At 41.5% G+C, this 13,018-nt stretch overlaps 1 protein-coding gene across 2 annotated transcripts in view; it reads left to right on the top strand.

The window, feature by feature from the left end:
- Nucleotides 1-3,124: 3,124 nt before the first annotated feature.
- The window catches only part of ntm (neurotrimin), a 351,663-nt gene continuing 341,769 nt past the window's right edge, over nt 3,125-13,018 (top strand). For both annotated transcript variants that reach the window (XM_047606520.1, XM_047606519.1), the window contains exon 1: nt 3,125-3,433. In XM_047606520.1, the coding sequence (XP_047462476.1) occupies nt 3,373-3,433 (61 nt within the window). In that variant the 5' untranslated portion in view covers nt 3,125-3,372. The remainder of the gene's footprint in view (nt 3,434-13,018) is intronic.

Below are 13,018 nucleotides of genomic sequence, written 5' to 3'. Positions count from 1 at the left end.
ATAACATTATGACCACCATCCTAACATTGTGTAGCTCTCACTTGTGCCTCCAAAGCAGTTGTGACTCATCAGAGAATGGACATGGACCTTCCGAGGGTGTCCTACTAGTTTGGGATCTAGTGAATTTGGAAGCCAGGTCAACGCATTCTGTGTTCTTCACGTTTTGTTTTGGTGTGTTTTCCTGTGTCAGGCTGCATCCTGCTGGTGCCATCCTTTGCTATTGGGTGGGGGTGTCTGGTCTGGTCTGGTCTGGTCTAGATGGGTGGTACATGTCTAAATAACGTCCAAATGAATGTCAGGTCCAAAAGTTTCCCAGCAGAACGTTGTATTGTCACAAGATGGTCAATGTTATTCAATTCTGCTGTCAGTGGTCATAATGTTGTGGCTTACTGGTGTATTCCTTGACATTAACACTTGTTAGCATCACAAACTGTCACTGTCACTCTCGGTGAATGGACTCTATTCACTTGCATTCGTCTGATAGCTTGGGCAGATAAAATCTTTTCTAAACATTTCAACCTTGAACATGTACATTTACCATGATTTATTTTAAATGGAACATTGCTGTACCAGACTTGAACCCAGTGCTCCTCAAACAAAGTGCTCCCAATGCCGCACTTTGTTTGAGGTTTATTTTGTTCGTACTTTTAATTTTGATCGAATTTGCTGTTCCTCTCCTTCTTTTTCATTTACATCTCTTGCCAGTTGGCGATGAACGGCAAATTCAAATAATTAAATGAAACACACAAACGAAAAAAAAAAATACTGGAGAAGATCCAGGCTTCATTCAAGGGCATGAATTAGGTTTTGTGGGGTAAGATTGTCATCACCAAACAGCCATAAAGACAAACCAGACTGTACATCAGTTTTTCTATACTTAAGACATTTAGATTCTTTCAGTCTCATGTTGTTTGCAACATTGGCGTAGCATGTTATTGTCTTCTACATTGGCAGAAAATACATTTTTGATTATTTTTTTCCCCCTCTCTGGCTTAGTGGATTAATCGCAGCCCTAAATTGAATAAACGCTTGCCTGTTTAGGTAAGCATCTGACTTGTGTGCGCATGAACTGTATACCTGTAATTCAAGTCAATTAAATTTTAATTTTAATAACTGAATTAGATTTATTTTGTCCAACCTTGTAGTTCTATATGAATGTTTATTTCATGCAAGAGTACGCCAGTGGTGCAATTATGTATAATCTTTTAATGCCTTGTTAAGCTTCAATGTTCCATTATTGAAAAATGCAAAGTGTGTCTACTTTTTGTTATTGATATTCAGTGCGTCAAACTTCAAAATGGTAACACTCTGTGGCTAATTAATGTCAAAAAAATAAATAAACTACTCAACTGATCATTTTCAACAAGGTGTTTCAAGTAGGACGCATCTTAAAATAATAATTAAAACTAAATTACACGGGGAAAAAAATGGACTGAGGCACTTGTGCGTATGTTTATTACCAATTATAAAATAGACCCTGCTGGTATGCTGTTGGGATGCCCCCACTGTGCCAGTATAGAATAACAGCATGACATACCTTCAACATGATAAGTGCTAGAATTAGTCTCTCAAATAAGAATCACATCTGGGGTGCAGACACAAAGCAGAATCAAACATCTGCAGACAGCAGCAGCAGCAGAGGAGTGACTTCACTAGAAGTGCAGTAAACGGGTGATGTACACCGATCAGCCACAACATTATGACCACCGACAGGTGAAATGAATAACATTGACCATCTTGTGACAACTTGTGGACCTGCCATTCATGTGGATGTTACTTACATGTACCACCAACTCAGATCAGACCATACACTCTCACTTCATAGCAATCACACAAACACACACACACACACACACACACACACACACACACAATATGAAAACTTTAAATATCTACTGTAGAGCAAAGATGATTTTTTGATTAACCTTTTGCAGGCATTGTAACAACATGGTTGATCTTTTTTGTAGCAGCAGAAGTAGTAGACAGGAAAATGCTTAATTTCTCATTTTGTACCCATTTTATAACCACTGCCTGTCATTCAATTTTTAAGACAGACAACTTTGTGAACACATTATATATACAAATATCTAAGCTGTTGCTTTTATACTTCTTGACCTAAAGCACTTTGGAACAGATGAAAATATACATTTATATTTAAATTAAATTACTTACATTGTATGAATCTGTACAATCGTGTGAACATTTTAATGATGATATATGTCAAAATACGCGGTTAGCAGTGCACGCTATTAATATAGATTTCGAATGAATGACATTTAATCATGATTAACTGTATGTTTGTGTGGCGGGTCAGAGGGTTAAATGACTGCCACAATCTCTCAACCACACAGAAAAATCTATTTTTGTTCATTAAACATTTCAAGAACATTTTGTATGCAAAAGATTAACCTTCTTTTTTAAAAAAATGTTATAAAATGCTTGAAACACATACATGTTCCCTTTGATTTTAACACATAACATAAGCCAAACATAGTCTTTGCTATAAAGCAGTTCTAGATAAAACTACTAAAGCAAAGCACAACAGAAGAGATTCTCCTGTGCAGTCTAAACTTTTAACCAAACATGTGAAGTGATATGTGACATTGCAAAGAAAAGATAGACAAGTTTTAACTGTGTGCTGCTGCAACATTGTACATGTCCCCACTGTGAGATAAGTAAAGGATTATCTTATCTTAACAAAAAACAGTTTTCTCCACCTTGTTCATCTTTTGACTCTTTAAATATTACCCGTTAAATTTAAATTATTGTTCTTCAATCAGGGGTTAAATCTGACCAAAACTGTCTGTATTGCCAAAGTAATAAACTGTATAATAAACGTCTGGGTTTATCAGGAAACTGAAAAAATAAAATAAAAAATAATAATAATGAAGTCTCTCCGTCATATTGCTCGCAGCTCCAGACAAATACAACAAGACAACTGAATCAAGTTGCTGTTTTGCCGTCAGTCAAACGCTGTAGCGCCTCCACTCACAGCTACCTAAAGCTGGCCGCACGCACGCGGATCGCGACAGGAAGTGAGTCGGTACTTTATTTCAAATTAAGAGCTGGTAAACCAGCCGGGCCACGCGACAGTCCGAACAGCAGAATCCTCCTATATTCTGAAAGCCAAACCGGAAGTGTGCCCGGTCCTTGCCGCTAGCTTCCCTCCAGCACCGCTGCCAATAACCTCGCAGTTGAAGGAGGGACTTTGTTGATCGCTGCGTTGGTGGATTCTTTACAGTCACAGACAGGAGGACCGGGGACTTGAAGAAGAAGAAGAAGAAAAAAACACTTTTCGGGATATCCAGAGACTCGCAGGCTAATTTTCCTCAGACGACACCGCAGCCGACAAAAACAACAGCATCGATCAACATGAAGAATCCTCTGTTCTGGGCTCTGCTGATCGGAATGACCATCCTGCTGATGGAGCAAGGTAAGTGATGGATTTTGTCACACTGGAGCACTTGTTATCGTGCAGCCTTCCTTCGGCTGTGTGTGTGTTTTTTTTTTTTTTTTTGGGATTTATTTATTTATTAGTTATTAAGTGCCTTGCTCATGCGGCGGGCATCGTTTGACATCGGGATGCTTGCAGTCTGAGCCGCAGCTTAAATTAAGCGATTAGTGAAGTGCAGCTGAGCTCTCGGCGCCCGTGGATGGACTCTTTAAGTGTTTGAGGTTGCCTACTTTGGATGTATTTTTACAACGCTAATATTAGCCCGGAGCTCTCCTTCTCGTGAAAGTTTAATCCCGTCAACTTAATTATCCGCAGCGGTCTTGCTTGGGTCGTTTATTTTTTGCATTTCTAATGAATGAAGAAAAAAAAAAACGATGAAAAAGAAGACGAATCGGACCAATCCGGCGTTCATCATCCTGAGTGTGTGCGCTTCAGTCCCACAGTTATTTCTTTGAATGCACCTGCGCTGTGCAATTGTCCTTTTTCGCGCTTGCGGCTCCTGCTGCCGCGGATCATCTTGACGCCTGGTAAATCTCCCGGACGGGAGGTCTTTGCTGCAAAGTTGATCAAGTATTAGTTGTTAATCCACATTGACTGCGTGTTCAGGTCATCCAAGCTAAGCCACGTACTCTCTGGCAAGAGGGTTTGCCGTCGGAGGGGAGAGCAGTGGAGCAGCTCGTGCTCTCTGACCTTGTTTACACCTGACATTAAAGATTCGGTCCAATAACAAGATTGAGGCAGGCTTAAGACGTGCAAATGCAAGCAGTAGTAGGAGCCGCACCTCCATCAGCACTGATGAACAAATTGTGTTTTCCCTTAAAGCTCCATCATAGCCCTCTGATTCTAAACCACAGATAGAAGATTAATGCTGTAAGCCCTCCTTGTCCTTTAACAATGGCCCTTGAAGTCAGAGGACAATGGTCACATAAATAAAGGGGTGCACGGGCTAAAAGCAGTGGATTAATTTATGACTGAAAGAGGTGAAGTGCTTTTTTTTCCTCAGCAGCAGTTCAGACCAGACACCGTGTTTGATTTGGCCCCTTTAGATGTGGCATCAGCTACACAAACAGCATGTGAAACCTCAAGGCCCTCCCCTCTGCACAGAAGACTAGACCATCCACAGATTCTTTTATACGAAGAGCTGGACTGATGATTGGCACGTCCAGCCGCAACACACACACATTTGTATTCCTCTTATCAAACGCCAACTTTAGCGCGGGATGTTGCGAGTTGCATTTAATCTCAGCTGGTACGTGGCACATGGTTTAAGTGTGGGCAGCTCTGGGTTAAATTGGGGACTTTGCACTTTTCATTTATGCATGGTGGTATATAGAACGATTCAAGTAATTCCCTGGGGGTTTAATGGCAAAGAAGGGAGGCTATAACCGCCACTTTGTGAAATCCAGCACAGACTGGCAAGGCCGCACTATATGTCATTATTTACGTTGGAAAAATGTACAATCGTTATTTTTCCAGGAAAAACAATAACGTCAAGAGAATCAAACCCTCTGCATGAGCCACCTGACAACACAGAAAAATGCGCACATTACAGCTGGAACAAGGAGTAAGGCACACAGCGTTTTGTTATGTGTCACACCGGCGAATAAAATTGTCTACGTTTAATACACGCCTCCCCCCCAATACCCACTACCCTCCACCCTCCAACCCCTCCTCCATTTCAGGCCCAATCCATTCTCTCCAGACAGCACCAAAATTGTGCTGAAGCAATTTGCATATCAGCAAACCTCTTGCAGAATCAGAGATGTGTTAGATTAGATTAGATGAAACTTAAATGCTCCCCACGGGGAAACTGGGTCATTGCAACAACAGAACAGGGCGCCTTAGGAAGAGGCGCATCAGTACATTAGCCGTTTTGCTAATATAAAAAGTTTCCAACAAGGCTGCAAGTAAACACGGCCAAAGAACGGATGTGAGTGAACAAAGTGAGGCGCGAGTGTGCAGCAGGTGACAGAGGACTGCATTACAAGCTTAAACGAAAAGGAATTTCACTCAACCGCTGCAGCCGAGCTTAGATTTTGTATGTAAACCGATATAGTTTTAAACACTTGCATCTAAAGTTAGAAACATTCAGCTTTTATTGGCTGAACAGCCAGGAACGCGATAAGTTATAATGAAAGCATGATTCAGCCTGGAACAAAGTTTATCTTCGGTTTATTTTAAGTACAGACACCAGCATGAAGACCTGACAGCAGCAAAGAAGTTTTGGTCGTGTGTCATGTTTCTCAGAAGTGCGCGTTAGTTATCAGATGCGTGACTGCTGTCAGGCCGCTCTGATCCTTTACTTAAAGAGTAGCTACCAGTGAACACCAGGCTGTAACCGCACCCTGCAGTGATGTTTGATTGCGAATGGTAAAAAGGCTTGTATTTATATAGCGTTTTTTTTCTACCTACTGGTACTCAAAGCGCTTTACGGTCACATTTACCCACTCGTTCACGCAATCACACACGGGGAGCAACTCGGGGTCCAGTGTCCTGCTCAAGTACAGAAGTAAAATAACTCATTATATGAAACAGTCCCTTTTTGCTCAGAGCATTGTTGTTAAATTATGTTAATGTGATCTTTTTTCTCTGTGCAGTTATTATTGTTGTAGCTGGTCACAGCGGAGCATTAATGCTGCTAGGAGGTGGCTTAATCGATATAACTGCATTATATTTTAAAAGTTGATTTATATGTTTGTTTGTTTTTTATATCTTAATTAATTATATTTACTTTGCGTTTTGTCTGTTTTCCTTTAAAATCTGGTCTTTAAGTCAGTCCAGCTGCATTCTGTTATGAAAGTGAAAAACTTACATAAAATGACATAAAAGTGATGTACGCAAATAAAGTGCAAATACCTCAAAGCAGACGTGAAGTACAGTACTAACTTCAATGCATTCGAGTTTCAATTTTAACTACTTAAAGCAATAGTCAGTTGTATTTAGAAGTGAAAAGCTTCATATAATTACATGGGTTTTCTATATTGGTCTTTGCTCCTGAAATAAAAATGACTTATTTATATAAGATCTATTCTTCCTAAAAGTTAACATTGTCTTGTAATTATGTGTATTCTTTCATTACCGTTTGTATTGATATGGGCTTAGCCGCGGAGTAGGCTGTCATTTCAGTTAGAGAGCATGTGTTACAGTAGTCCCTGCCATCTAATCTTATCATAATAACAAACAGAAGCAGCTTTGTGCATGAAGTGACTGCTCATGAAGGAAACCGTGCCATTTCTGCTCAGCACACGAACAACACAGAAATGTGCAGAGGACCCTGCAGGTCAGAATTCAGCGGACGGGGCGGATGTTCTGTAGAGAGCAGAGCAGATTTAAAGAAAAATAAATAAATAATCCGGAGCGGCTGATAGAGACAGTTAAGAAGTGCCTCCGCTGAAGCGCTCTGCTAGCAGGCCGAGGCTGGAGCAGGAAGCAGGAAGCGCTGTACGTCTGGATGGCAGTCGACACGAATAAGTGCTTGAAGCGCTTCTGTGTGCAGCTCGAGGGGATGAGCCGCGGGCTAAAATTGCTGTGGGGCTGCGTCAGCTCACTGGAGAGGGACTGAAAGGCTTTGTCCAAAATGAAGATCAGTTCAGTTTACAGTTTATTTTGTGTTGCTGTACGGCAGTTTTTGTTTCTTTCCTGCCCGTTTTATAGATTACTTCCAGGAGAGAGGGGACGCCACGCATAGTGATGTCAGTCTCATGCTGTTCTTTAGCTTTCACGTGTGCAAAAAAAAAAAAAAAAAAAAAAGGCAAAATGTGTGGGAATTTGTCAAGGTCAGCCTCACAGCGCCCTCCGCTGAAAAGCAGCCTCGCCAAAGACAGTTGTATGAACTCTCCGTGATAGAGGAGCTTTACAACCGGGTCACGCGTGAAAAAAAAAGGAGTAGGATGAAGAATGTGTGCTTTAACTGAACCGTAGTGATCTGTCCACGTTTCCTTTAAGGTGAGGCGGCGGTTCAGTAAGCAGGTTTTAAAGAGCGCGTTATTTAAAGAGCTTTTTAGCAGCAGTCGACCCTACTTTTTCTGGCAGCAGAATGAAGCTTTCAGCATGTCTCAACCCCGATGGGTGATTATCTTTCACTAGGAGTGAATGTGCAGACTCCAGCGGACGAAGCCGGTGGAAGCAACGAATATTATTGTATCTGTGGGAATTACAAAGCAAGAAAATCAAAAGTGCAGCAAAACATCCCGATTTCAAACTGTCTTCAAACAGGCAGCACATGTTTCCTCTTTCTTCCTACAATAACAGCATTTCTTTCCGGAGCATTAATCCAGCTTAAGATAAAGAGTGGTAATGAGGCAACCTCATTGTCTAAGGGGGCTGCCACCCTCCTTCTTTCTCTGTATGTGGCTGGGAGAAGACAGTGCTGGCTGTGTTGCCAGGATTTCTTCTTTGGCCGAGACCCTTACGCCGATGTATTGTGCCCTTGTCCTTCCTCCATCGGCCCCCGTCAGCCAGAAATGAGAATTATGGCCGGTTAGATCAAAATTTGGAGCAACAGCTGTTATTGGATGACTAGCTGAGAGCGCAGAGACGGATAGGGGGCGGTGGTGGTGGTGGTGGTGGTGGTGGTGGTGGTGGTACGGAGCCATGGTGTGCCTGTTGCATGCAGCCTTTTGTTAAAGACATTGAGATCATTGTTGACGGATAGAGTGTGTTCTCTTCTTATCGCGAAGCTACAGCTACCCAGTAGGGATCTCAAGGTGAAAGAGGCAGAGCTGCTGCTGTAAAACATGTCTGTGTCCGTCTCCCAGTGTGCAGTCCATATGAAGCTGTGCAGTAGAATGTATGGAGAGGGCTGACAGATGGCTGACAATGGCCGGTGGATATTACCACATGTGTGCGGTGCCGCGGCATCACAAAAACGTGATGAATGAATGCGAGTCTGCCGTGAGATGCTATTAAAGCCAGGTGGACTCTAGACTGTAAGAAAAATTAAATATTTTACAAGACTTGTTATTGCAATACACAATATACATGTATAAACTGATCTAGTCTGCTTTTACTTAACAGAGACTCACTACTTCCAAGACACCCTCCGAGAGGTTATTTGCGACGAGCTGTTCAAGTTTTAAGAAATCTAATCAGCTGAATGAAATTTAATAAAAAATGACTTCCTGCAAAATTGCTTAAATGAAACGTGAATAAGGTTTCAACCTGAACCACCGCATGCTGCTGCCCGATGGACATTCTGATAATTTACAGGGCCTCATTTATTCTAACAGATAACTCCTCAGATATGTTGCCATGGTGATGTTGCTGCAAAGGGCACATGGCTATTTTGAAAAGTTTCTAGACTGAATGTGACATCATGTACTCACTTCATCTGTCTCTCTGAGGAAAGAAAGTGAAAAAAATGACCAGTGCTTCAATCTGTAAATTACATTGAAATTTTATACTCCTTTTTGATTTTAAAAAATTTAAATCATAAACAGTATAATAATTACATCTTAGACAGCACCTCAAAAGTAAAGCCAAAGCTAGTAGAGCTCCCCCTGGTGTCTGGCTGCAGTATAGGTCATAAGCTCCACCTCCTCCATGTTAGCAAATTGGTCACCAAAACACTAAAATACACTTAAAGTAATTTATTTTTTTTTTTTTCCCCCAAGGATGGTTTCTTTCATTTTAGGTAATTAATATAACGCTGATCCATGTTCAAGTGTCAATTTTTTTGGATACGTTTTGTTATTTGACGCTTTTGAAACAGGATGTGACATAATGGTGACTAATAGTTGCCATGCCAGCCATTCTCTAAAGCAGTGAATGCAGCGTCATTATAGTCAGTCGATTCCCTACTTACTGTAGTGCATGTATCGACTCCTTGTTGCAAGTAAAACTTTGAATAGAGACTCCAGTGACTCCAAAAGAATTTCCCTAACAGTGTATAATCTAACCCATCCTCGTAAGTGGTGGAGGTAGAGCAGAGTGCAGTATTAATTAAACAACAACAACAAAAAAACAAAAACGAGCGAGTCTGGAGGAAGTGTGGTCGGGTCATCAATATCGCGGCTCTGCGTGGCTCCACTCTCAGACGGTACTGTGCAGACTCTGGCTTCAAAATCACAAGACTGCCCACATCCCCGGGAAAACAGTGTCAGTTTGGCCAATGCAAGGAAGTGACGAGACGTTGTCCATATTTATTCAGTCCATGCTACAGTGGACTATATTTCAGGGGCTTAGCTGGAGGCAGTACAATTCACAGGAATATATTATATAACTCTGTCTTGTGTAGGCTTAATTTGACAAGCCTTTAATCTTAATATTTACCGTAACTCATTCTCCAAGCCTGTAGATGTGTGACAACATTACCTACCACACAACGGCCACTACATTTACACATACAGAGAAACCATGCTTGGACACTAAAGTAAAAAAGGGGCGCATATACATCTTTAAATTCCCATACATATGTAGTGAATGGTCTTCAACAATACTGAACAATTTAACAGAAGAGTTTTGTGTTGGGTCAGCCGAGTTCTAGAAAACAAACCCGCATTACTGCGTTATTGTGAACAAAAACCGATGGCTACATCTCGACAGCTAACTGCACTAGCATTGCTGGAAAGTAACCTACATCTAGTATTTGTCAAACATAAAGTTATCTACATACGTGTTATATAATATATGAGATAGTTACATAGGCTAATGCATAAGCTAATGACGGCTATTACACAGGCTAATGGCTAAGAAGGAAATGCAAAGCAAAATGTTGTTAGTTATGCTTAGTAAAATATCAAGTTAATTCAACTTGCTATTGAAATATCAGCACAGCATTAAGATAACTTTTTTGTGGGAGCTAACAAATGTTGTTCTGACAATGCAACCTTGGTATCTATCTGGATAGAGGCTTAATACCATAAGATAATAACTGTAGCTTCCAGCTACAATTATTGTGACGTAAAATGGTCTATAAAGATCAACCACCTCACTTTCTATAACTGTTACCGCAAAGCTTCATCGAGTGGAACTTTCATAAAAATACAAAATTCAATATTATAATCTGAATCAAAATTATTCTATTCAGTGGGATCTTACTTTTACTGTCCAGAGTCAGACTGTTGTTCTGGGCTCTCTCTGTGATTTAATATTTTAGTTTCAGTGTTCGTTAACTATGTAACTTCTCCAACTTCGTGTTTGTGTTGGAGCAGACAGACCCGTCGACCACTGTATAGGAGCGCACAGAGACGCACAGAGACGCGCATCAACGAACGAACACACATACAGACGCACGTCCACGCACGTGCAGACGCAAACTCACGTGCAGACCGTTCACTCTGATCGGCCATGATTCATATCTAGAGTTATACGAAGGGTGAACACTTTGCATTTTTACCAGCAGAGATATATCATAGGTAGTCATTGGGAGTTCACTTACCTGTCGTGCGTGTGCGCGCGCACTCAAATTCAAACCGAGGTTTCTTCTTCTTCTTGTTTTTGTCTATTGGCGGGTGGCATCTAATCAAGGAAGGTGCATTACCGCCCCCTAGCATATTGTCAAACCGAGGCTCTGGCCAATCATTGATTAAATAGGAGCGTAGTTACACGTATTACGGTGACGTCATGTCAAAGCCGCGTGACCAATCCGATTTACGTTAATATTATTATTTATTTTATTTTTTATGTGAAGCACTTTTAATGTGAAAATTAATAATGTTGAAACAGAAATACTTTTAGTTCTCATTTAGAACATTTTGGTAGTGATGGCATAATTAACGAGCCTGGTGGGAGGGGCTTACCCGCTTTAAAATAGCCTGTAGAGGAAACAAGTCAGTAATTGTAGCACTTGGAATTTAGTCAGTATCTCCTTTATCTCCTCTATCTTAGGACACATTTATTTACCTCACCTCCCAAAAGTCAAGACATAAACAACTATTTACAATCATTCACAAAGACAGATAAGAAATGAGGGTGAACTAATTGAATATTTTGCCTCAAATGTTAACTTATGCAAGCAGTTAAAATCAGAGAAAACACGGTTGTTTGGAAAACATTTGTGTTACCTCTGGTAATGTTCATCTTACTCATCAGAATAAACGAAAAGCTCCAGTACGCACTTGAGATCGAAAACAACATGCCAGCTGGGTTCATCCACTCGAACGTTAGAGACGAGTGAAATGCCTTAAAGCAGGATGGGACTTGTGCAAAAGAAAGAGAAGAAAAAAACGACTAAAAGTAAACGTGAAATGTCACAAGCGATTTTATTAAACAGACTCTGATCAAAATAAAATCAACAGGAATTCCTTCTCTGCAGCATTCATATCAGCGCGTAGTCTGTGTGTCTCTCCAATGAAGTGTTATTGTCCGCTTTGCATATTCGTGATGCCGTTGCATCTGACTGATCTCGTATCTGTTGGTTCTCTCCTAGTCACTGAGCTCACATATACTGTAGGCTACATAACACCGGCAGATTCCCCTAAAATCTGCTCTCATTTACATATTTTCTTTTGTTGTTGTCAGACAGGGGGATAAGTATGAAATATTGCCTGCAACGCGGCACATTAGGACTTCATGTTCACTTTGAAGCTCTTTCCAATCTGCTACTCTGCTCTCTTCACTACTACAATCCTGATTTTATAATGTTGTCTGACCAAATCACCGTAGACGTAAGTTAAAGACGATGGCAGTGCTGTGATTTTGGCAGTAATTACATGTGAAAGTTAGCGCCCATGCGCAGCCGCAGTCGACTGAATGTGCTGCCGCCACTGAACAGAGTATGCTGCACTAAAAACACAGTCCTTGGGAGCACCGATGACTTTCTTCCACAAAAAGTAATTTGTCTCCTCCGAGGCGGCCGTGTCCTGTGAACCTCCGAAGGGAGGTGCATCCTCACCAGATGCCCAAATCACCTCAGCCTGTGGCCCCTTTCAACAAGGAGAAGCAGCTACTTTAGGCCGAGCTCTTCACCCTGTCTCTGAGGCTGAGTCCACCCTCTTGTATGAGTCGACCACAGGTGATGGTTGAAAGCAGATCCAAACCTCAGCCTTACGGAGCGGCTCTCTCTTCGCCACAGTGTTTCAACAGCACGGCCACATTGCTACTGGTCCACCTGCCTCACTACATTAAACCATCACAACACCCTGAGGTACTTAAACTCAAATCATCCCCGACCGGGAGAGAACAGTCCACCGTTTTCCGGCAGACCACCATGACCGAATCTGGAGACTCTCATCCTGGCTGCTTCACACTTGGCTGAAAAAATCGTGCCAGCGTGCGATGCTGTGATTCAATTCTGAGGTTCCCACACCAGGCACCTCTCTCACCTCAGTTGAGCCTTGATGCAGGACCTTTTCATAAGACCAGGGTCAATCAATGGTTACATAAGCCGTGAAAAAAAAAAAAAAAAAATGCGACGGAAATGAAAGATTGATCGCTGGGAGCTATTCTTATAGCATTTTCTTCCTTTTGTTCCACCAAAGCGTGAACTAAGAGCTTTATGGTGTTTCACTTCACAATATAATATGGAAATTAGGCAGCCCACCCCATTGGTGCAACTTTGCCTTTATGTCGGGAACAACAAGAGGTCCTGTTTGTTTTCCGAAAAAGCAAAATGTTATCCAGTAG

The sequence above is a fragment of the Mugil cephalus genome, chromosome 15 (assembly GCF_022458985.1).
Source record: "Mugil cephalus isolate CIBA_MC_2020 chromosome 15, CIBA_Mcephalus_1.1, whole genome shotgun sequence".
NCBI lineage: Eukaryota > Metazoa > Chordata > Actinopteri > Mugiliformes > Mugilidae > Mugil > Mugil cephalus.
Note: the sequence above shows the minus strand (reverse complement) of the source record. Positions and strands in the feature narration are given on the sequence as shown.